Here is a 21,189-nt window from a genome sequence, read left to right as displayed (position 1 = left end):
ATCAGCTGCATATCCTCGCAGAGGACATCTAGGTATGTAATCAGGGCACTGATAATCAGTGTCCTGATTACAGTAAAGCCCACACAGTGCCAGCAATGAGTGCCCATCAGTGCCAGCAATGAGTGCCCACCAGTGCCAGCAATCAGTGCCCACCAGTGCCAGCAATCAGTGCTTATTAGTGATGTCCATCACTGCTGCCCATCAGTGCCACCTATCTGTGCCCAGTGCCACCCATCAGTGCCTATAAGTGAGGCATATTTGTGCCTTCTCATCAGTGCCCATCAGTGAAGGAGAAAAATTACAAAATTTACTGACAGAAACTGAGAAAAACCTTTATTTTTTTCAACATTTTCGGTCTTTATTTTTAGAAAAAAGATAAAAAATCCAGACATGATTAAATACCACCAAAATAAAGCTCTATTCGTGTAAAGAAAATGATAAAAAAAAATCACATGGTTACAGTGTAGCATGACCGCACAATTGTTATTCAAAGTAAATGGCCTGGGCAGGACGTGGGTGAAAGTGCCCGGTATTGAGGTGGTTAATTGTTATTCCACTTCACTGCGAGCAATTCATTACTTCTCAAGCAGGCTTTCTCGTTGGGGGGAAGCCCCGGTATTTAGGTCACACGGTGCCACGAGCCAATTCCAAGATTGTGTCTAAAAAGTGTCACGTGGGCTGCACAGACTCCCTAGACCCGGAAGTGCAGGGAAGGTTTCCCAGAGATTGTGGTTAATCTACTAATGTAAAGTGGTGTTTATGTGCTGGATATTATATAAAAAAAAAATGACACGTATAGCCTGTGGCCCTATCACAGAGCTTCTACATTTGGACCCCAGATCTGGCACGCTTGCTGGGGAGATGCTGTTTGATTGGAAGGTGGCCAGTGAAATGTATGATGGACTCATCTATTTAGATGGTTTGTTGGGGCGTATACATATCTGAAAATTTCTGGGGGAGGTAGTTTGAGGGGCGGAATTTTGTAAAGTTGATCATATTCACTGTCACCCCGAGGATGACAAAGTGTGTGATCACTAAAATACATAAAATGCATTATAGTCTCTTATCTATGCCTGGCCACTGCAGCAGAGAACACGGGCATATGATGAATCGGGTCTCTGGACCAATATGATCGCAGCTCATTCTTTTTAGTAACGCCCATGTTGGGTTTTAGGCCCAAAAAAGTTTAACATTTATAAACCTTGATAGGTCTCCAAAAATCTAGGGGAGTTGTTAAATTAGCTTTTTCCACCTGAATTCCAGGTTGGGCAGTGAATGGGGGAAGTACGAGCGCTGCACAATCTGTGGGCTGCTAATCAGGACTTGCACAAGCACATCTGGAAGAACACTATGGGCTCTATGGGTCTGTGGTTCAATTCTTGGTGTCTGCAGGATAATACTAGTGCTAGCCACCTCACCAATTTGGACTCCATTTGTGGGACCCGCCAGGTCAACACGAAATACTTCTGTCCTGGTATATAAAAGACTAGGATGTACTAGGCCGCTGGTGCCTGCCAGTTCACCAAAAGGTAGTGGGGCACTAGTACTGGCATCCTGCTACATATAAGACAAATCAAGTGTTCCTAGCACTTCAGCTACCCGGGGTCGGGTATGCCTGACCTTAGCAGGGACCTCTCCTCCATCCTCTGAGCTCCCTGTCGGGGTGCTGCCGCTCTGTACAGGTTCTTATGCAGAGCCTGATTCTGTCAGTGAGTCAGTTTTGGCCACTAAATTCACAGGTACCTAGTGTGACTCACGGGAAAAAGAGCTTCTGGCTGTCAACGACTGCTTGAACTACTACAAATGTAGCAAGGTCTCCGGCCTCTAATGAGAACCGCCAGAGCCAGAGATAGCTGACATCCGTCTGTATATGGTTGGTTGTGAAGCATAATGGGTGCAAGGTGGAAGTTATTGGGCGCCAGACACTTCTTGAATGCAAGAGATGTTTATTTCTCTTACAAACTTTTTGGGGGAAAGAGGGTTAGGGCCAGGACACCCTAAAGTAGTTGCAAGTTCAATTAGCAGACTCCAATAGGAGGACAGCCATGCAGGGAAAGGCATCCAGCAAGATGCCAAATCTGCACGTGCAGCAATGCTGTCTCCTATGGCAACAGTCTTTAACAGTTCCTAACACAAAGCACAATAGTTCTTTCACCTTCACTACAACTTCTCCTTGTAGTTCTTCAGCCCACTGAGCTCCCGGTCTCTCACTAGACCCTCTGATTCACTGACTCTGAATCCCTTGAGCTTCTCCAATCTTCATGGTGGTATCTTCCTCAAGCGTCACCCCCGCCTCTTTGCTGGGTCCCTAACTGGACACTCCGGATACTTCTCAAGCTTCACTCCACTGGCCTGCTCAGTCCCTGGCTTGACACACAAGGCTGCTCTACAAGCATCACCTCCGCTGGCTGGGTCCCTGGCTTGATCACCGCCTAAAGTTTCCTGATTCTCCACCATGCCCGTTCAGTGAGAATACTGCTCCGGTACTTGCTTCCGTTACTCACTGAGGTCCCTGGTAATAAGGTGGTTGGTCCCTTAGTGGTGACAGCTTCCCCTCTACCGCCGACCATGACAGGTTCTCCGGCCAGCAGAACTGTCACTTTTGGTTGGACTGCAAGCCACAGTGCCAACCCTGCGCTGCTCACTTCTGGATAGGACTTCACACAGCCTAGCAGTCAGATGTGCCCGGGATAGGCAAAATCTCCAGCCTAGCAGCACGGGTCATACAACACACATCCACCTAGACAGCCGTCCAGGTGGCACCGAACATCGATCACCTAACTCCACCCCTATATATAGGTTCTCCCAGCAGGCCAAGAGATTCAAGAAAACCCCTGCCCATTGGCTGAGATACCCCATATACCCATAACCTGACCTTGGGTTGTCCTTCTCATATCTAGTACCGCCAAGTGGCTGGCCAGCGAGTGGTAGAAGAGAAAAGTGCAACAAGTCCAAACTTAGGGAGAAATCAGTAGATCTCTCACAATCAACCAGGATAACTACTCCTGGCAAGTAAATGTGTGAGGACCTCCCTGCCTAAACTCCAGGGTGCTACACAAATAAAACTTACCTGCTAGTGCTAGAGGAGATCAGGCCTGATTCTGCTAACACTGCGGTTATGTGTGCAACGTATCAGAGGTGCCAGTGATCTACTGACACTGCACTTGTTGGGGGGCAGAAGGGCTGATCCTGCTAATGCTGCGTTATTAGGGACACTATACTAAGGGGGGGACACTAATATAGTTCTGTCCATGATCAGGATATTGATCCATACAGACACTATACTAAGGGGGAGAAATCACAAGATAGCTCCCCGTGTTTACAAAATAAAACACAGGAGTGATTTGTCATCGGCTGCAGGTGATCAGCAGGGTACGGGGCAAAATCATTGGCTGGGACCTGCTGACAAACTTGTCCTACAGCCAATGACAGTGGAGGTTTCTGGGTGTGCGCATGCATGGGTGTGGACCTGGAAGAAAGCCATGACATAAAAGTACATTACCAGACCTGTATGAGCCGCCCATCCATTGTATTTTTACAACACTTCATCCATGTCTTTGGTGATCTCTGATCTCCTTATGAACTGTTTCTTACATGATGAAGATCAGCCATGGAGTATATCTGAGGTGTATATCAGGGTGTGCTTCTTCCTCAACATGTAAGCTGTGATGTCCGGCAACATTCATATAGAAGACATTTCCCGCACTCAAGGCACTAATACACCTCAAGGGTTGTGTGGGATCCCTGATGTACAGGAAGACAGCACTTCAGTGAGGAACAATTCCCTCACTCAGGACAGGAAAGTGGCTTCTCCCCCGTGTGAGATCTCTGATGTGTGGAAAGACTGGACTTCTGTGAAAAACATTTCCCACACTCAGTACAGGAATACGGCTTCTCCCCCGTGTGAGATCTCTGATGTGTGGAAAGACTGGACTTCTGTGAAAAACATTTCCCACACTCAGTACAAGAATACGGCTTCTCCCCCGTGTGAGATCTTTGATGTCTGGAAAGATTGGACTTCAGTGAAAAACATTTCCCGCACTCAGGACAAGAATATGGCTTTTCCCCCATGTGATATCTCTGATGTCTGTAAAGAACGGACTTATCTGAAAAACATTTCCTGCACTCAGGGCAGGAATACGGCTTCTCCCCCGTGTGAGATCTCTGATGTGTGTAAAGATTTGACTTCACTGAAAAACATTTCCCGCACTCAGGACAGGAATATGGCTTTTCCCCCTTGTGAGATCTCTGATGTTGGTAAAGATACAACTTCACTGAAAAACATTTCCCGCACTCAGGACAGGAATACGGTTTCTCCCCTGTGTGAGATCTCTGATGTCCGTAAAGAAGCGACTTCACTGAAAAACATTTCCCGCACTCAGAACAGGAATACGGTTTCTCTCCTGTGTGAGATCTCTGATGTGTGTAAAGATGGGACTTATCTGAAAAACATTTCCCGCACTCAGGACAGGAATATGGCTTTTCTCCTGTGTGAGATCTCTGATGTGTGTCAAGACTGAACTTCCTTGAAAAACATTTCCCACACTCAGGACAGGAATACAGCTTCTCTCCTGTGTGAGATCTTATATGCACATTGAGCTGGGATTTAGAAGGGAAACACTTCCCGCACTCAGTACAGGAAAAGCTCTTCTCTGTTGGAAGGACGGCACCATCCCTCACAGCCTGAGGTTCCTCAGGATAAGAGGAATACGATGGTCCATCTACACTGTGTGGTGCCGGATGGACATTTGAGGTAGTCCGGTTTTCTCCTGGACTATCCCCGTTATGAGAACTCTGATGTGTGAAAAGTTGTGACTTTCGTACAAAGCATTTCCCACACTCGGGACAGGAATACGGTTTCTCATCTGTGTGAGATCTCTGATGTCTGTAAAGAGTGTACTTCACTGAAAAACATTTTCCACACTCAGGACAGGAATACGGCTTCTCCCCCGTGTGAGATCTCTGATGTTTGTAAAGATTGGAGTTCCGTGAAAAACATTTTCCACACTCAGGACAGGAATACGGCTTCTCCCCCGTGTGAGATCTCTGATGTGTGTAAAGATGGGACTTCTGTGAAAAATATTTCCCGCACTCAGGACAGGAATACGGCTTCTCCCCTGTGTGAGATCTCTGATGTGTGTAAAGAATGGACTTCATTGAAAAACATTTCCCGCATTTAGGGCAGGAATATGGCTTTTCCCCCGTGTGAGATCTCCGATGTGTGTTAAAACTGGAATTGTCTGAAAAACATTTCCCACACTCAGGACATAAATACGGCTTCTCCCCTGTGTGAGATCTCTGATGTGTGTAAAGACTGGACTTCTCTGAAAAACATTTCCCACACTCAGGACAGGAATGCGGCTTCTCCCCTGTGTGAGATCTTATATGCACATTAAGTTTGGATTTAAAACGGAAACACTTCCCACACTCAGTACAGGAAAAGCTCTTCTCTGTTGGAAGGACGGCACCATCCCTCACAGTCTGAGGTTCCTCAGGATAAGAGGAATACGATGGTCCATCTACACTGTGTGGTGCCGGATGGACATTTGAGGTAGCCGGGTTTTCTCCTGGACTATACTGTGTGATGTCCTCATCTTCTACTTTACAGTTTGGAGACAAAGTGAGACAATCCTCTGAGGTTTTCCTCATCTCCCGTCCATCTACTAAAATAGAAATAAAAAGATTATTACTAGACATGAGCAGATTGGTTCCCCTAAACCAGGACTCCACCCACATCAGTCAGCTTTGCAGATGATCAGACAAGAGTGTAATATAATATGATGGATGACAGACTCCCTTGTCATAGACAGGTAGGTGGGTACAAGCTCCCTGCACCTGATGTCACTTATGCTGGCAGAACACAAACTCATTTTTCTTTCAAAAAAACATTCATCCAATTTTCTAACCATTAGTGGGTCAAATCGGCATTCATTTCCACCACAGTGACGGGAAAATTCGAAAGAGCAGAACAGAAACTTTTCTCCATCGAACAAATTTTCACATTGTGTATGTGGTTTTTGCTCAGAAGTTACATTCATTTTATAATTGAATGTTAAAAACAAGTGGAATTTTTGAACTACACTCGTCCATTCATCAAATGTACAAATAATTTTCATACAAATATTTGTGTGAATATTCTCATCCAAAAATCGATCCGTGTATGGCCAGCATAGGACATTTAGTAGCAGCAGCATGATTTTTATTTAATCATCTGTTATGATGGGGTTACAAAAACAGGGTTATTACCTGTTAACGCTCTTTTCCAGGAGTTTTCCAGGACGGCTTACAGAGAAAGAAGCTCCTCCCACCTAGTACAGGAAACACATGATCCACATTATAAAAGACATAGGCCATGGCCTCTCAGTTAACAAATAACTGAAGGTGCAGATAAAATAATAAACACTTCCATTGGTGCAACCACCTTAGAGTTACATAATTATTCCTATGAAACAAGGGGGGGGACTCCATCCTGGAAGACTCCTGGAAAAGAGCATTAACAGGTAATAACTTGTTAAGTTTTTTCACAGTCATCTTCCAGGACAGCTTACAGAGAGAACCAAATAGAACTACCTAATCAGGGCGGGACCACAGCCTGCAGCACTTTTCTGCCGAAGGACTGGTCTTGATTTGCAAGCAAATCCAGTCTATAGTGCTTTACAAACGTATGAAAGCTGGACCAGGTTGCCGCTTTGTATATCTGGAGTGGCGAAGCTCCGACTCTTTCAGGCCAAGATGTAATTACTGCTCTCGTGGAATGAGCGTTGACTTCTGTTGGTGGTGGTAGAGATGGTGTCTTGTATGCTTCAATGATTGTCGACTTCATCCACCTGCCGATAGTATTTTTTGATGCCCTTTTACCTTTGTTGGGACTTTCCTCTTTGGTGAACTCGATATACTCAATCACGCATCTTCTCACGTCTATATTATTAAACTTGGCCTCCTTATTTTTAGGATTACCACAAAAAGACGGGATTACTATTTGTTCCAATCAGTGGAAGCTACTTTAGGTAGGAAAGCAGGGTCAAGAGAAATTCAAGCCCTCTCAATGGCAAAATGGTTCTGCCATTGAGAGGGCTTGAATTTCTCTGAACCTTCTAGCGGAGACAAGAGCATTTTTAAGGTGAAAAGTTTTATGGAGCAGTCTTCTAGTGGCTCGAATGGCTCCATACAAAGACTCTGTAGTACCGCAGATACGTCCCAAGAGGGGAACCTCCTAGATTTGGGAGGCCTTCTTCAACTTATGGCTGTGTGAAACCTTTTGATTAGGGGTTCTTCTACTAACCTATGATTCAGGAAGCTCGATTTAGATCTGCACCCGCTTGGAGGAATTCTAGAACCGCCGGTATCATAGGGCCTGGGATTCTGTTGTTGATTGTACACCAAACACCAAACTTTTTCCAGATCTGCCCCTACCGCTCTAAAAGCTCCCTTTTCAGTAGCTAGGCCATCAGAGACAGATGGTTCACCTGCAGATGATTCACTGTTCCCTGATGAATGAGGTCAGGCATGGAAGGGAGTCTGCAAGTGGTGCTGAGTTTTAACAGTCCTGGGAACCAAGGCCTCCAAGGCCAAAGGGCAATTAGAATGACTTTCGTCCTTGAGGCTTTTATCTTCCATAGTATTTTTGGTATGAGCACAAACGAAGGAAACGCATACATTATGTCTGTTCCCCAAGGTTGTGATAGGGCATCTAGGCCCATACTGAGCTGATCTCTTTGAAGGGAGAACCGGCCCACTTTCCTTTTAGCTCTGGTCGCTAACAGGTCTATATTGGGCATCCCCCATTTTGCCATGATCAGTTGGAACATGGTTTGATTTAAACACCATTCCATCTGCGACAGAGATTCCCTGCTTAAGGCGTCTGCCAGTGAGATTAGTTCTCCTTTCAATCCACAGAAGATAGAAGATTTACTTCCCTCCATCCCAGAATCTTTTCTGCTATACTCATTAGGTCTGCCGGTCTCGTACCCCACTGTTAGTTGATATAGTTCACGGTAGTTATGTTTAGGAATGTGATGTAGATAATAATAATCTGAAAATGTCTATTTTCTTATGTGTATACATATTTTTCTCCTTAGTCATTATATAAGTATACAGGTTTGCTCTGTTCCTATATTTTCTCAAGATGGCGGGTACCCCCTACATCCCACACATCAGAAGAACGCGGAACTAAAGATAAAACCAAGGACAGCAAAACTGCGTTATGAAGATTCTCCGTCTTCTTTTCTATCGTAACCAATGAGATGTACCTATTAGACTAACATAGCAATGACGTATTTTTGTGTATAAAACATTAGCACCGCCTTGAATAAATCAGAAGTGTAAAAAGTAACGGTGCTGAGCGTGTCTCAGAGTGTTTACTTTTATATGCATGCATATCCACACTTTCCAATTAGAGACAGCAGCAGATAACCTTTGAGCTCGATTGAAGCTCTTAATCATATCCTTAACAGTTACATTGTCTGAAAAGACTTGTGTGTGTTTTCCTATCAGGAAAGGCCTTCTGTAAGGCTTTTAGCTCTTTCGCATTGGAAGAGAGGCGGGCTAATTGATTTCTCCAGACCCCTTGTACCATCTGGTTGCCCGTGTGGGCCCCCCTTTCTCGGCCACACTCATCTGTGGTGACTGTCACTGGAAGGTGTTGTGACCAAAGATGACCAGCTGAGAGATTTTCTGCATTTAGCCACCACCTGACTATCAGTTTTATTTCCTGAGTGTTCTCCTTCTTCCCATCTCAGATTGAGAGCATAAAGGACTGAAGAGCTCTCATGTGAAATTGGGCCCATTGAACCCCTGGGATGGCCGCCATGATCAATCTGAGAATCCTCATCATGTTTTGTATTGAAGTTTCTGTGCTTGGGTAGAGCTCGCTCGCCTCTGTAATTATCATTGTGATTTATTTTTCCAACAGAAAGATTTTGGATAACGTCAAATTTATTGTGTACCCCAGGAATGTTATCTTCTACCCTTCCTTTGATTTGGAGGGATATAACTTATCACATCCTGCTCGAGCATATTTTGAAGGAGAGAAGACATGGCCACCGCTTTATCTTGCTCTCTTGGTAAAAGTGTAGGAAGAAATTTTTGAGGAGGACAGCCCGCTAATTCTATTCTGTATCCGTGATTGATAAGATCCAGAGTAAAATTGTTGCTGGAAATGGTCTGTCCTGACCAGCTGAGTCACTGAGAGGGGTCCTTAGGCTGGGGGGGGTTTAAAAAGGATGCCACCTTCCTTTCCCTCTCCTATACTGCCACCCTTTTCTCTGATCCTGCCTGTTTGCATAATCTTTGTTCTGCCAACATCTGTCACCTCTGATGCCACTTGTCCCTTGAAAAGGACGAAGATTCCTTTTTTTGTTGCTGCTTTTTGGGGATAGGAAACCCCTTTTTTCTGTCGGCTGACCTTACACGTACCGACTCCAACTCTTTCCCTAGCAACAATTCACCTGAAAAAGAAAGAGGACAGAGCTTAATTTTTGAGACTGTATCCCCTTCCCAGCATTTTAACCAGATAGCTCTCCTGGCCACGTTAACTAAGGCTGTAGCCCTGGCCATAAATCTTATATTCTGTTGAAGCATCCGCTATAGAAGACACTGCCTTGTTTAATGTTGGTAGAGCCTCCAGGATCTCTTCTTTTGGAGTATCTGACTCTAGAAGTGATCGGAGCTGTTTTAACCACAAATCCAAAATACGGGCTGCACAGGTAGTGGCAATGGCAGGTTTAAAGTTAGCTGAACAGGCCTCCCATGCCTTTTTCAAGTAACCTTCAGCTTTCCTATCCATGGGCTCTTTTAATAAGCCTGTATCCTCAAAAGAGAGTTCCGCTCCCTTTGAGACCTTTGATAGGGAGGCGTCTAACTTGGAACACTTTTCCCATAGACTCGTATCATCTTCTTTGAAAGAGAACCTCCTTTTGAGGTTTTTGGGAAGAAAGATTATTTTTTTCTGGTACTTTCCACTCCTGCAACACTATTTCTTTTAGTGAAGCATTAACCGAAAAGGTTCTGGCCTGCTTGGCTTGGAGGCCTGCATATAAGGTCATGCACACACAGCTCTTTATCTTCTGGCTCCAGGGTATCAAATATGGCCTTTAATAACTCATCTGTCTCCTCTGAGGGAAACAGGAATCTTTGTTTTTTATTTGGCTTGTCCTCACACTCCTCTTCATTGGAGTCCAAAGCCAACTCCAAACTTTCCTCCAGCTCCTTCGGTATCCCCCGATCAGAGGTCACCTGCCTGATAGAAGGGGTTATCGGCATTACCCTAGTGCTGGTACTGGATGTGCTGGGGATGGGATTTGCCCCGGAATACTGTGCACAGGGTTTGAATGATTTTTGAGTCTGCCTCGTCTCCTTTTTCATTAAATCCATGAAATGTTTGAATAGCGGGGTTGTTTCTTTCTTGACCAGGTTATCAATGCAATCTTGACATATGTCTTTTTTCCAACCAGAGGGCATTTTTCTAGTACAGACTGGGCATCTCTTTCTAGAAGCATCTTTCTTGCTTTCTTTGGGCTCTCAATTTTTGTCCTGGAAATAACCAAAGGACAAAACCAAACCAGTGTTACTTTAACTGAAGTACAAACTGAATGGAAAGAAAACCTGTGATGCTATATGTGACTCAACCCTCAACTAGAGGGAGGTTACACAATCCCCCTGTGCCCCCACCAGAGGAGGGTAAGAAAAGAAGATAGGAGCGCCCTAGCCCCCTCTTTTCTTACCTTAGGGCCAAAGTCAAGAGATGGCACCTCCAGACCTGCATCCGCAGAGCCCTGCTATTCCATGTCCACTGTCCAGGAAGCAACCCAGCGCCATCTTCTGCCAGTGCCCTTTATTTATACTGGCATGGAGGACCCAGGACGGCGCTGTGGATCTGGCGCTGTCCCTGTGGATAGCATGCTTGCCTTCCTCTCCTCGGTACAGGCTGGGTTTACCCCTGCGGGTGTACCAAGATGGCCCCATGACTTCCAGCGACCGCATCACTTCCTGCCTGTGCATCCGCCCACGCCGGCGAGACAGATTCAGCCACACGAGGATCCCAGCAAGGAGACAGGCTTACCGTGCTCCCCATGCTTCAACATTGGTGGGAATGAGAAGCAGGCTACCCCCTGCTATGAGAGACCAGCCTACTGTCGGCACACTAAGATCATGGATGGACTCATCTGAGCACACATCCTCCTGCACCAAGAAGGCAACTTACACTGAAGGTACAACCAACAGGGAGATGAGAGGGGGTCCCTTCTTACACATCCATGAGTCCCTAGTGGAGGGGCCCAGGATGACCCAAGCCAACCAGCTCCCCAGAAGCACTGCCCCTGTTAGAGGGACCTGTCCGCTGGGAGGCCCCTGCTACCTAGAATGTAGGCCAGACAAATAAAAAACAACTTGCTTGAAGTTCCTGTCTGGTCAGAGGTAACACATAACACTGAGGGGCCATGGCCTATGGGTAGTCTTTGATAATGTGGATCATGTGTTTCCTGAACTAGGTGGGAGAAGCTTCTCTCTGCAAGCCATCCTGGAAGATGACTGGGGAAAAAAAAAATAGTCCTTTATAGTACAAAAACAGCAGATAATCACTACTATAAGGGATTAATTTATACTGTGAAATAGTGAAAGTAATATATCTTATATCATATATATAATTATAAATATACCCAGAAGTAGGATATATGGGGATTTTACCTGGGAGTCACACATGAAGATATATGGAGCTTAGAGGGGGGAGGGGGGACTTTTATATTAAAGTAATACTGAAAGCTGAGACTTTTTTTCATGGATATAATAATTTTATATATAATGCACAATACTAGTAAACTTTTACTTTATGCTCCACCTTCTCTGGGGTCAGATGCTGATCTTCCTGCACAGAGCCCTTAAAGTCATTGTAAATGTTGGGTTTCTTTTTTTTAAACATACTTGTCATACTTACCTGCTCTGTGTAATGGTTCTGAGCAGCCCTAATTCTCATTTTCTGGATAGAGTTCCCCTATAGGAAGCTACAAAGTATAGTATAGAGTTCTCCTATAAGAAGCCGCAAAGTATAGTATAGAGTTCTCCTATAAGAAGCCACAAAGTATAGTATAGAGTTCCCCTATAAGAAGCCACAAAGTATAGTGTAGAGTTCCCCTATAGGAAGCCACAAAGTATAGTATAGAGTTCTCCTATAAGAAGCCACAAAGTATAGTATAGAGTTCTCCTATAAGTAGGTACAAAGTATAGTATAGAGTTCCCCTATAGGAAGGTAAAGGCCTGCCTTTAGAATGACTTGCTTCCTTCTCTTGCCCAGGACTACATGTCCCATGAGACATTGCTCCTCACGCATTTAAGTTCTCAGGCATTTACTGACATGTATGGATGTTGTACTGAGCTGTATTTTCTGATATGTAAAGAAACAATACATTCTGTATGCAGGCCAATAAATCGTCTGACCAACTAAACGATTATGAAAATTGTTGACAACTATTTTCATAATCTATTACAATCAAATTATGATGATTAGCTGTTTCAGCCTTACATCTCTGAATCTCCTAGCAGTTCAATTCTTTATTCATGGACCTTAGTCAGAGAGTGAGGAAACAACAAAAACTGTCTTTTATAGGAGTGACAGTGATGAGGGGATTATAGGACGAGTGTCCCCACCCCCTCTATCACTCATTGCCATCTTCCCAACACAAGAAGTCCTGCACTTCCTTATTTAGTCCATAGTTTAGTAATGAATAACAGCAGGGCTGAGCCCCACCAGAGGTCAGAGAGTGAGGAAACAATGAGAACTGTCTTTTATAGGAGTGACAGTGATGAGGGGATTATAGGACGAGTGTCCCCACCCCCTCTATCACTCATTGCCATTTTCCCAACACAAGAAGTCCTGCACTTCCTTATTTAGTCCATGAGTTAGTCATGAATAACAGCGGGGCTGAGCCCCACCAGAGGTCAGAGAGTGAGGATGGGGGGAGAACAACCAAGATGAAGACTGGACTGATCCTGAAGATCACCATCATTGGGTTAGTGACTCCTCCCTCATTATCACTTTCTGTTTAAGGTTCAAAAGTTTGAGGATGTTATCTCATTATTACCAACATGTAAAAGTCTGTGCTCCAATCAAATCATCAGATATAAAAAGTCCAGCTGGTAGGAAATGGGTGCAAACAGGTAAGGCCTATGTAATTTACAACTTATTATTCAGGATACAACAGTTAGGATTTTATAGTATCAGAATGATGTAATGTACACCATAGAGTATATAGAGTAAGGGTCAAGACTCATAATATTGGTATTCAGTACTCAGTGGAAGATTAAATCTTTACTGGAGACAAGTTGCAGAGGTCCCACACCGCTGCCTCCCATCTCCTGAGACTGCACTCAGTGACTTGGGTCTGAGACTATACAGACATATCCCTCCACCCGGCACAGCCAGAAAACAATAGAACAAGTAATCCTGGGAGAATTGTTCTGTCAGACATCTTGTCATACCCGGGTATGGGGCAGAAGACCCAAAACACATACCCCAGGTGTCTAGGTCTAGTAGCGCCTATGCTGAAAATGAACATTTTGCTGCCAGCTGAACCCCAGAATCTCCATAAATCCAGTCTAGATACATAAATTGTGTCTGCAGCACAGAGAAGGAAGATTATCCGAGAGAAATACAGGAATACAGGACGGGGAACACAGCTCAGGAAAGTGACCAGGGGATTACAGGCTGATATCACCCAGTCCCCACCCTACTCTGGACCAATCAGTGATCAGTATAGGTGGAGGGAGGTATTTAGTGTTAATGACCCACCTGTGCTGATCTCTGTAAGAGTGCTGTCCCCTAGAATTAGCCTCATTATTCCATCCTCCTCCATAGACTGCTGATCATCCCTCACATAAGTCTCCTCTTCTTTCACCTCAACTTTAGGATCTCTCAGGTTTCCACTCTGAATATATAATAAAAATGACATCAATGGTAACAATGCAGATAATGTACAGATCCTAATGATACTATCAGTGATCAGGGATGGACTGGCCATCGGGACTACCGGGAGATTCCCGGTGGGCCCATGGCTCAGAGTGGGCCGGTTTCAGCCGCATCTGCAGTGCTCGGCGATCTACCCGTCAACCGCCGACAGCTGGCGCCTGTCGGGTAGATCGAGATTTAGCCAGTATGCAGAGTAGTGCAGGAAGCGTCTGTCTGTAGTAAGTTCTCTCTCATGTCACGCAGCGCTGCTCGCTCCCCGGCGGCCCCTCCTCTCTTCTTGTCTATCCTCATTGGCTTGTGACATCATCTGGGATAGAGGAGAAGAGAGGAGGGGCCGCCGGGGAGCGAGCAGTGCTGCGTGACATGAGAGAGAACTTACCACAGACAGATGCTTCCTGCGCTACTCTGCATACTGGCTAGTAAGATCCCATGATGTGCCCCCAGATGTGCCCTATAATGTGCCCCATCATGTGCCCTGATGTGCTATGTGCCCCATAATGTGCCATGTGCCATAATGTGCCCTGATGTGCCCCGAGCCCTGATGTGCCCTGATGTGCCATGTGCCCAGATGTGCCTTGTGGCCTGATGTGCCCCATGCCCTGATGGGCTATGTGCCCCATAATGTGCCATGTGCCCTGATGTGCTATGTGTCCCGATGTGCCCTGATGTGCCATGTGGCCTGATGTGCCCCATGCCCTGATATGCCCCATGGCCTGATGTGCTATGTGCCCTGATGTGCCCCATAATGTGCCATGTGCCCTGATGTGCCCCGTGCCCTGATGTGCTATGTGCCCCGTGCCGTGATGTGCTATGTGCCCTGATGTGCCATGTGGCCTGATGTGCCCTATGCCCTAATGTGCCCCTTGCCCTGATATGCCCCGTGACTTGATGTGCCCCATGCCCTGATGTGCTGTGCCCCAATGTCCCCGTAACCTGATGTGCCCCGTGCCATGATTTTCTGTACCCTGATGTACTGTGCCCTGACGTGTTGTGCCCTGTACCCTGATTTGTTGTGCCCTGATATGTTGTGCCCTGTACGCTGATGTGCTGGGCTCTGTACCCTGATGTGGCCTGGTGTGTTGTACCCTGATGTGCTGTGCCCTGATGTACCATACCCTGATGTATTGTGCCCTGGGCCGGTCTAGATGAAGTCCAGGGCCACATTTTTGTCCCAGTCCAACACTGTCAGTGATTGTTCCTCATCTACCTGATGATGGTGAGGGATGGTGTGATCTTCCTGTGTGGAATCCCGGGAATACAGAGGACGGGGACATCTCTCTGGTGGGTTCCTGGTATTAGGTGGCTCCATCATATCCTTGTGTCCTTCTGATAACTCCTCCATCACTCCATACTCCTCATCCTCCTCTTTATACTCTTCTTTAACATCAATATTATCATCCCCAAGGATTCCACTCTGAATATATAATAAAACATTCATTGTAACAATCATGCTGTGTATAAATCAGAACTACCAATAATTGTCAATCATCTACCTGATGATGATGAGGGATGGTGTGATCTTCCTGTGTGGAATCCCGGGAATACAGAGGACGGGGACATCTCTCTGGTGGGTTTCTGGTATTTGGTGGCTCCATCATATCCTTGTGTCCTTCTGAAAACTCCTCCATCACTCCATACTCCTCATCCTCCTCTTTATACTCTTCTTTAACATCAATATTATAATCCCCGAGATTTCCACTCTGAATATATAATAAAACATTCATTGTAACAATCATGCTGTGTATAAATCAGAACTACCAATAATTGTCAATCATCTACCTGATGATGGTGAGGGATGGTGTGATCTTCCTGTGTGGAATCCTGGGAATACAGAGGACGGGGACATCTCTCTGGTGGGTTCCTGTAGCTGGATGTCTCCACCATGGTGTCCTGGTACAGATCTTTGTGCTCTTTTAGAGACTCTGACTCCTCCATCACCCCATCCTCATCATCCTCCTCTTTTATCTCTTCTTTAACCTCAACTTTAGAATCTCTCAGGTTTCCACTCTGAATATATAATAAAAATGACATCAATGGTAACAATGCAGATAATGTACAGATCCTAATGATACTATCAGTGATTGTTCCTCATCTACCTGATGATGGTGAGGGATGGTGTGATCTTCCTGTGTGGAATCCCGGGAATACAGAGGACGGGGACTTCTCTCTGGTGGGTTCCCATTACTGGATCCATCTGTAGGAAACACACACACTGACTGAATACATTGTTTCTATGTGTTTATCAGATGATGGGGGATCTAGGTGGACCCTTCGTACTGCTCTCTCCTTTACAATAAAGTCTCCTCTTACCCGGTGATGTGAGGGGCAGCTGATTGTCCATCATGACGTCCTTGTAGAGATCCTTGTGTCCTTCTAAATACTCCCACTCCTCCATGGAGAAATAGACAGTGACATCCTGACACCTTATAGGAACCTGACACACACAATGATACAGTCACCATCCAGACACATCCCTTGTCTGTTACTGGATAATGTCCCAGAATTCCCAGAATCCTCCTCACCTCTCCTCCATGATCTCTCTGGTGACTTCTAGAATCTTCTTTGTATTTCTCTATTCTATCAGGGAGGGAGGTGGAGGCAATGTGATGGTCATATGATCTCCAGACTTCACAGGAGGAAAACTCTAGTTCTAAAAACAAAAAGTAAAATCAAATTATATTCCCAGAATCCTCGTCACCTCTCCATTCAGGTGTCCAATTTATTAAAGCCCCACCTAAGGCTGATGTATAATTTACTCACAAAGGACCCCCACACTCTGTAGGTTAAATCCTTGTTGCAGGCATTCTGACATCAATACATATAATGCAGGACCAACAGTCCCACTTTGCAAGTAAGGATACCAAGGGTCCGCCCACATCCTAAGAGCATCAGAAGAAAAAGCCAGTTGGACGGACATTGGGAGGAGGAACTGTGAGGTCAGTGTGATGTCATAGGACATATAGACTCTGGATAGAGGGACATTGGTAGGAGGAACTGTGAGGTCAGTGTGATGTCATAGGACATATAGACTCTGGATGGAGGGACATTGGGAGGAGGAGCTGTGAGGTCAGTGTGATGTCATAAGACATATAGACTCTGGATGGAGGGACATTTGGATGGGGAGATTTGAGGAGTCCTCTATATGAGGCTCCTGTGCAAACCAAATCATTGTTCCTGGGTGTGTCCTACCTCTCCTAAACTGAAGAGTGAACTTTGACCTTTACCATACAGAAATCTGTCAGGAATCTGTGAAAGTAAGCTCTCATGTGATCAGGTGATGTGCGGAGGAACGGAGTGTAAATAGCAGACAATTTTCTCCAGAGCTCCTAATGGTGGGGATGGATTTTGCTGAGTGCTGGTGCCAAGTTTCCACCCCCCAGGATCACTGCAGGTGTGGAGAAAAGCTGTGTAAGAGGATATGGAGGAGAGATGAGGAGGAGATCCAGGAATCAGGATAAAGGTCAGGACAAGCAACAGACGAGCGCATCCAAGAGATGAAGCCGGGGTCACTACACAGAAAATCAATCCAAGGAAACAACAGGCAGGACGAGGAATAGCAAGAAGGAGCTCAGAGACAAATGAGAATATTGCTCAGCCAATGGGAGATTATCTCAGCATGACTTACATAATGAAGGAGATGAGGAAGTCACTTATGGTGACCATAGAGACATGGAAATTCAGCTGGTTCAGCAGGGATCGGTCACATTTCCATCCATGTGTGGTCACTGCCGGATAAAAGTCACTCGATCAGCGGCTGCAGCCAATAGCTTCATCACTGATCTGTGTATTCTGAGAGCGGAGGAGCGCCCCCCATTGTCAGAATACAATAGTGCAGCGGGGAGGATTCCCCCATCCCCCTCCAATGTGTGGATGGGGGAATCACTTCAGTTTTTTCCTCTCATCCCGCTGGCTGAACGATAAAATTGAACCATGTATGGCCAGCTTTGGAAGGAAGATATATTAATCATCAACTGATCCCCCTGAAGGGGTTAATCTACATATTACCTCCTCTGCCGCCAAATCCAGCAACGTCTCCTCTCTACGTCCTTCCAAATGGGATGTCTGTCAGTATCCAACATCACTTCCTGTCTGTATCTGACATCACTTCCTGTCTGTATCTGACATAATTTCCTGTCTGTATTCCATAGAGTCTTCCTGTCCGGGTAGAAGTGAGATCACCACCTTGTGGAGCTCAGAGGAACTGCAGCCCCGAGAAACGTCTGGTAGTGTGAACACGATAAATATGTAAAAAATACCGCGCTATAAATCAAATAAGTGAGGCAAAAAAAATAATATTTTTTTTCTTTAGGAAAAAATTGTGTTTGTGAGGAAACAACTATTAAAAGTAAAAAACTATAAACTAGGAGCAGCTGCTAGGAGTGAGATACACACATAAATAGATGGAAAAGTTTGTAGCAGTGCTAAAAATTACTATACTAAATTATAGCAGTGATAATTAACAACAGTGCTTCAATATAAACTGTAATGATTACAATATTGATTAAAAGTTCATTGATTATAAAAAAGAAAAACGTCCTTCTATGTATATAGATTGTGCTCATAATCCATAACCAAAGTGTGGGTAAAGCTTCATAAATATTGATTGAATAAATCCTCCACCACAACCACAGTGATGACACCACACAGAATGCTCACTTACCCTAAGGCAAGCTCTATAAGCCTGCGACCTATTACCCAGCCAGGGCCTTTATCCAGGGGAGATTCAGGGACAACGATATCCCAGAGAACCTTATGGAAGTGTGAAGGAGCCGTGTGGGTGGGAAATTACCAAGAGAACACCGGCATATAGAAGGATTCCCCCTTCCCTCCTTTCAGTTTACACACCTGATACATACAGAGAACATCTGAATGGTATCCAATCTGATCACTAGTGTGAACCCGGCCTTGTGCTATGTGTATGTACTGTATATCCTTCCCCTTTCCCTCCTCCCTGAGTGTGTATGAAGAGGCGGAGCCCTGAGTGTGTATGAAGAGGAGGAGCTCTGAGCGTGTATGAAGAGGCGGAGCTCTGAGTGTGTATGAAGAGGAGGAGCTCTGAGTGTGTATGAAGAGGAGGAGCCCTGAGTGTGTATGAAGAGGCGGAGCCCTGAGTGTGTATGAAGAGGCGGAGCTCTGAGTGTGTATGAAGAGGCGGAGCTCTGAGTGTGTATGAGAAGGCGGAGCTCTGGGTGTGTATGAAGAGGCGGAGCTCTGAGTGTGTATGAAGAGGTGGAGCTCTGAGTGTGTATGAAGAGGCGGAGCTCTGAGTGTGTATGAAGAGGCGGAGCTCTGAGTGTGTATGAAGAGGCGGAGCTCTGAGTGTGTATGAAGAGGCGGAGCTCTGAGTGTTTATGAGAAGGCGGAGCTCTGGGTGTGTATGAAGAGGCGGAGCTCTGAGTGTGTATGAAGAGGTGGAGCTCTGAGTGTGTATGAAGAGGCGGAGCTCTGAGTTCCGGGGTCCCCACAGGGGGAGGACATGAGGCTCCCTCAGTAAGAAGCACATAAATGATTGTATATTGTGTCAGGATAGAGCCAGACACCTCGGCACCACCTGAATCTGAGGTGAGGTCTCTGGCTGAATTCACAACACAAAGAAGGGGGTCAGTCTGGTGAGAGTCGCCTTCCATGATGGACACAGAGAGGAGCTGATGGCTGCAGACCTCACTGGAAGGTGCTTAGAACTGCTGAGTCTGATGGATCAGTATGGACTGGTTGCTACTCTCTGCACCCCGGGACATATAGTTCTGTATTGTCTGTGCTGCTGAGCTGTGGTCAGACCCTCCCAGCCCCCCTCCAAGGGCACATGGACTTCACCCTGCCTGCCCTGCTTCAGCTACCAGCCCTACCCCTGTCGGCCAGGATCTCTGCCCTGTTCTGGACTTAGCCCTGTCTGCCTGGATCTCTGCCCTTGAGTACAGGATCCCCACTTCTGCTGGGCCATCCTACGTGGACTATCTGCGTGGTGTTACATTACCACCCGGAGGAATGTTTCTTTCTACTGTGTCTTGCTACCCTGATGTGCTAACACTGCTCTGCCCATGTGCCAAGGACTTTAACCCCCGCTTTACCAAACACTGCTCTGCCCTGTGGACCCCTTTGCTGTCCCATATTGCTGTCCCAAATGTTCACTCTTCATTGCTGTGCCTTCTGTTTGCCCTGTGGACTACATCCTCTTTGATGTCCCATATTGCCACCCTGAGGATCCCTCTTCATTGCTGTGTCTATTGTTTGTTCTGTGAAGTAATTCTCCTCCTGCCTGTACCCCAAGTCCCCCAATATATGCCGGCATGTTGGGTTCCTGGTGATTTGTCTCTGTGTGCTCTCTCTCTGCACTCTTCGTACATCACACCCCCGTCATGTCCGTCCTCTTCCTCCATAGTCACTGTGATGTCTTTTATCTCCAGCAGATGATGATACACACATATATAGTGTGGAGACCTAGATTAACCCCTTCAGGGGGATCAGCACAAGGGTTGTCACCATATCCCATAAAAACTGAACACATATTGATTACACGGGTTCTGTGGCTGAACTCACTTAGTATTGGGAGGTAAGTGCTATAGTTCCAAACATTATCAGCATGGCAAAGTTCAGGGTAGTAGTACAATACAAATTTCACAGTAAAATCTTTGATTATGGCAGTATGGGGGAGAGGGTCAGAGGACTAGCTAGCCATCTGCCCCAGATTTCGTGGAATGTTTTTTTTTTTCCTCTTTCGGATATTAAAGGCTTGTATAGAGGCAGGGACTCATTAGCCAGTTTTAACCAGAAATTCCGAGTTGGGATCTCTGATCCCTTCCATGTCAGTAAAAGGAACTTCTTCACATAAAAATACGAGGATACGAAGCAGTCTCTTGGCCTGAGAGGGAATAGTGAGGTCGCCAAAGATGCCCAGAAGACAATTCTTGGGGTTGACTATATTTGGGAGACCCAGTGCTGAGGAGATGAAGGAGCCTATGTTCACCCAGAAATCATGTACTATGGGGCAGGTCCAGAAGCAATGGAGCTGTTTGGCCACATCCCCGAAGCATTCAGCAGAGGAGGATATTCCCATTTTATGCATTCTAGCCGGGGTGTGGTGTGAATGGTGTAAGATTTTAATTTGGATTGGCCTATCCCTGGAGGAGATAACAGAAGTCTTAAATGTGTCACAGAATTCAGACCAGTCTTCTTCTGTAATAGGGACATCTAGGGAGTCCCATTTCTTTTGTGCTGTCTTAAGTCTAGGGTTG

The 21,189-nt window shown here is 45.8% G+C and overlaps 1 protein-coding gene across 10 annotated transcripts; it reads right to left on the bottom strand.

Annotated features, from left to right (window-relative positions):
- Window positions 1-332: 332 nt before the first annotated feature.
- LOC141122077 (uncharacterized) lies at window positions 333-18,071 on the bottom strand. Of its 10 annotated transcripts, none has more exons than XM_073611870.1 (9): window positions 17,963-18,071; window positions 16,480-16,607; window positions 16,268-16,391; window positions 16,054-16,151; window positions 15,737-15,964; window positions 15,451-15,657; window positions 15,165-15,371; window positions 13,781-13,916; window positions 333-5,663 (listed from the first exon to the last, which is right to left on the bottom strand). In XM_073611870.1, the coding sequence occupies exons 3-9, from the start codon at window positions 16,350-16,352 to the stop codon at window positions 3,787-3,789; spliced, it is 2,838 nt and encodes a 945-aa protein (XP_073467971.1). In that variant the 5' UTR covers window positions 16,353-16,391; window positions 16,480-16,607; window positions 17,963-18,071; the 3' UTR covers window positions 333-3,786. The 10 variants fall into 10 exon arrangements, with proteins under 10 accessions (XP_073467971.1, XP_073467973.1, XP_073467975.1 ...); XM_073611872.1 differs by having other exon boundaries at window positions 333-5,660; XM_073611874.1 differs by lacking the exon at window positions 15,165-15,371.
- Between the last annotated feature and the right edge of the window lie 3,118 nt (window positions 18,072-21,189).

This window comes from Aquarana catesbeiana, unplaced genomic scaffold (assembly GCF_042186555.1).
Source record: "Aquarana catesbeiana isolate 2022-GZ unplaced genomic scaffold, ASM4218655v1 unanchor238, whole genome shotgun sequence".
Classification (NCBI taxonomy): Eukaryota; Metazoa; Chordata; class Amphibia; order Anura; family Ranidae; genus Aquarana; species Aquarana catesbeiana.
Note: the sequence above shows the minus strand (reverse complement) of the source record. Positions and strands in the feature narration are given on the sequence as shown.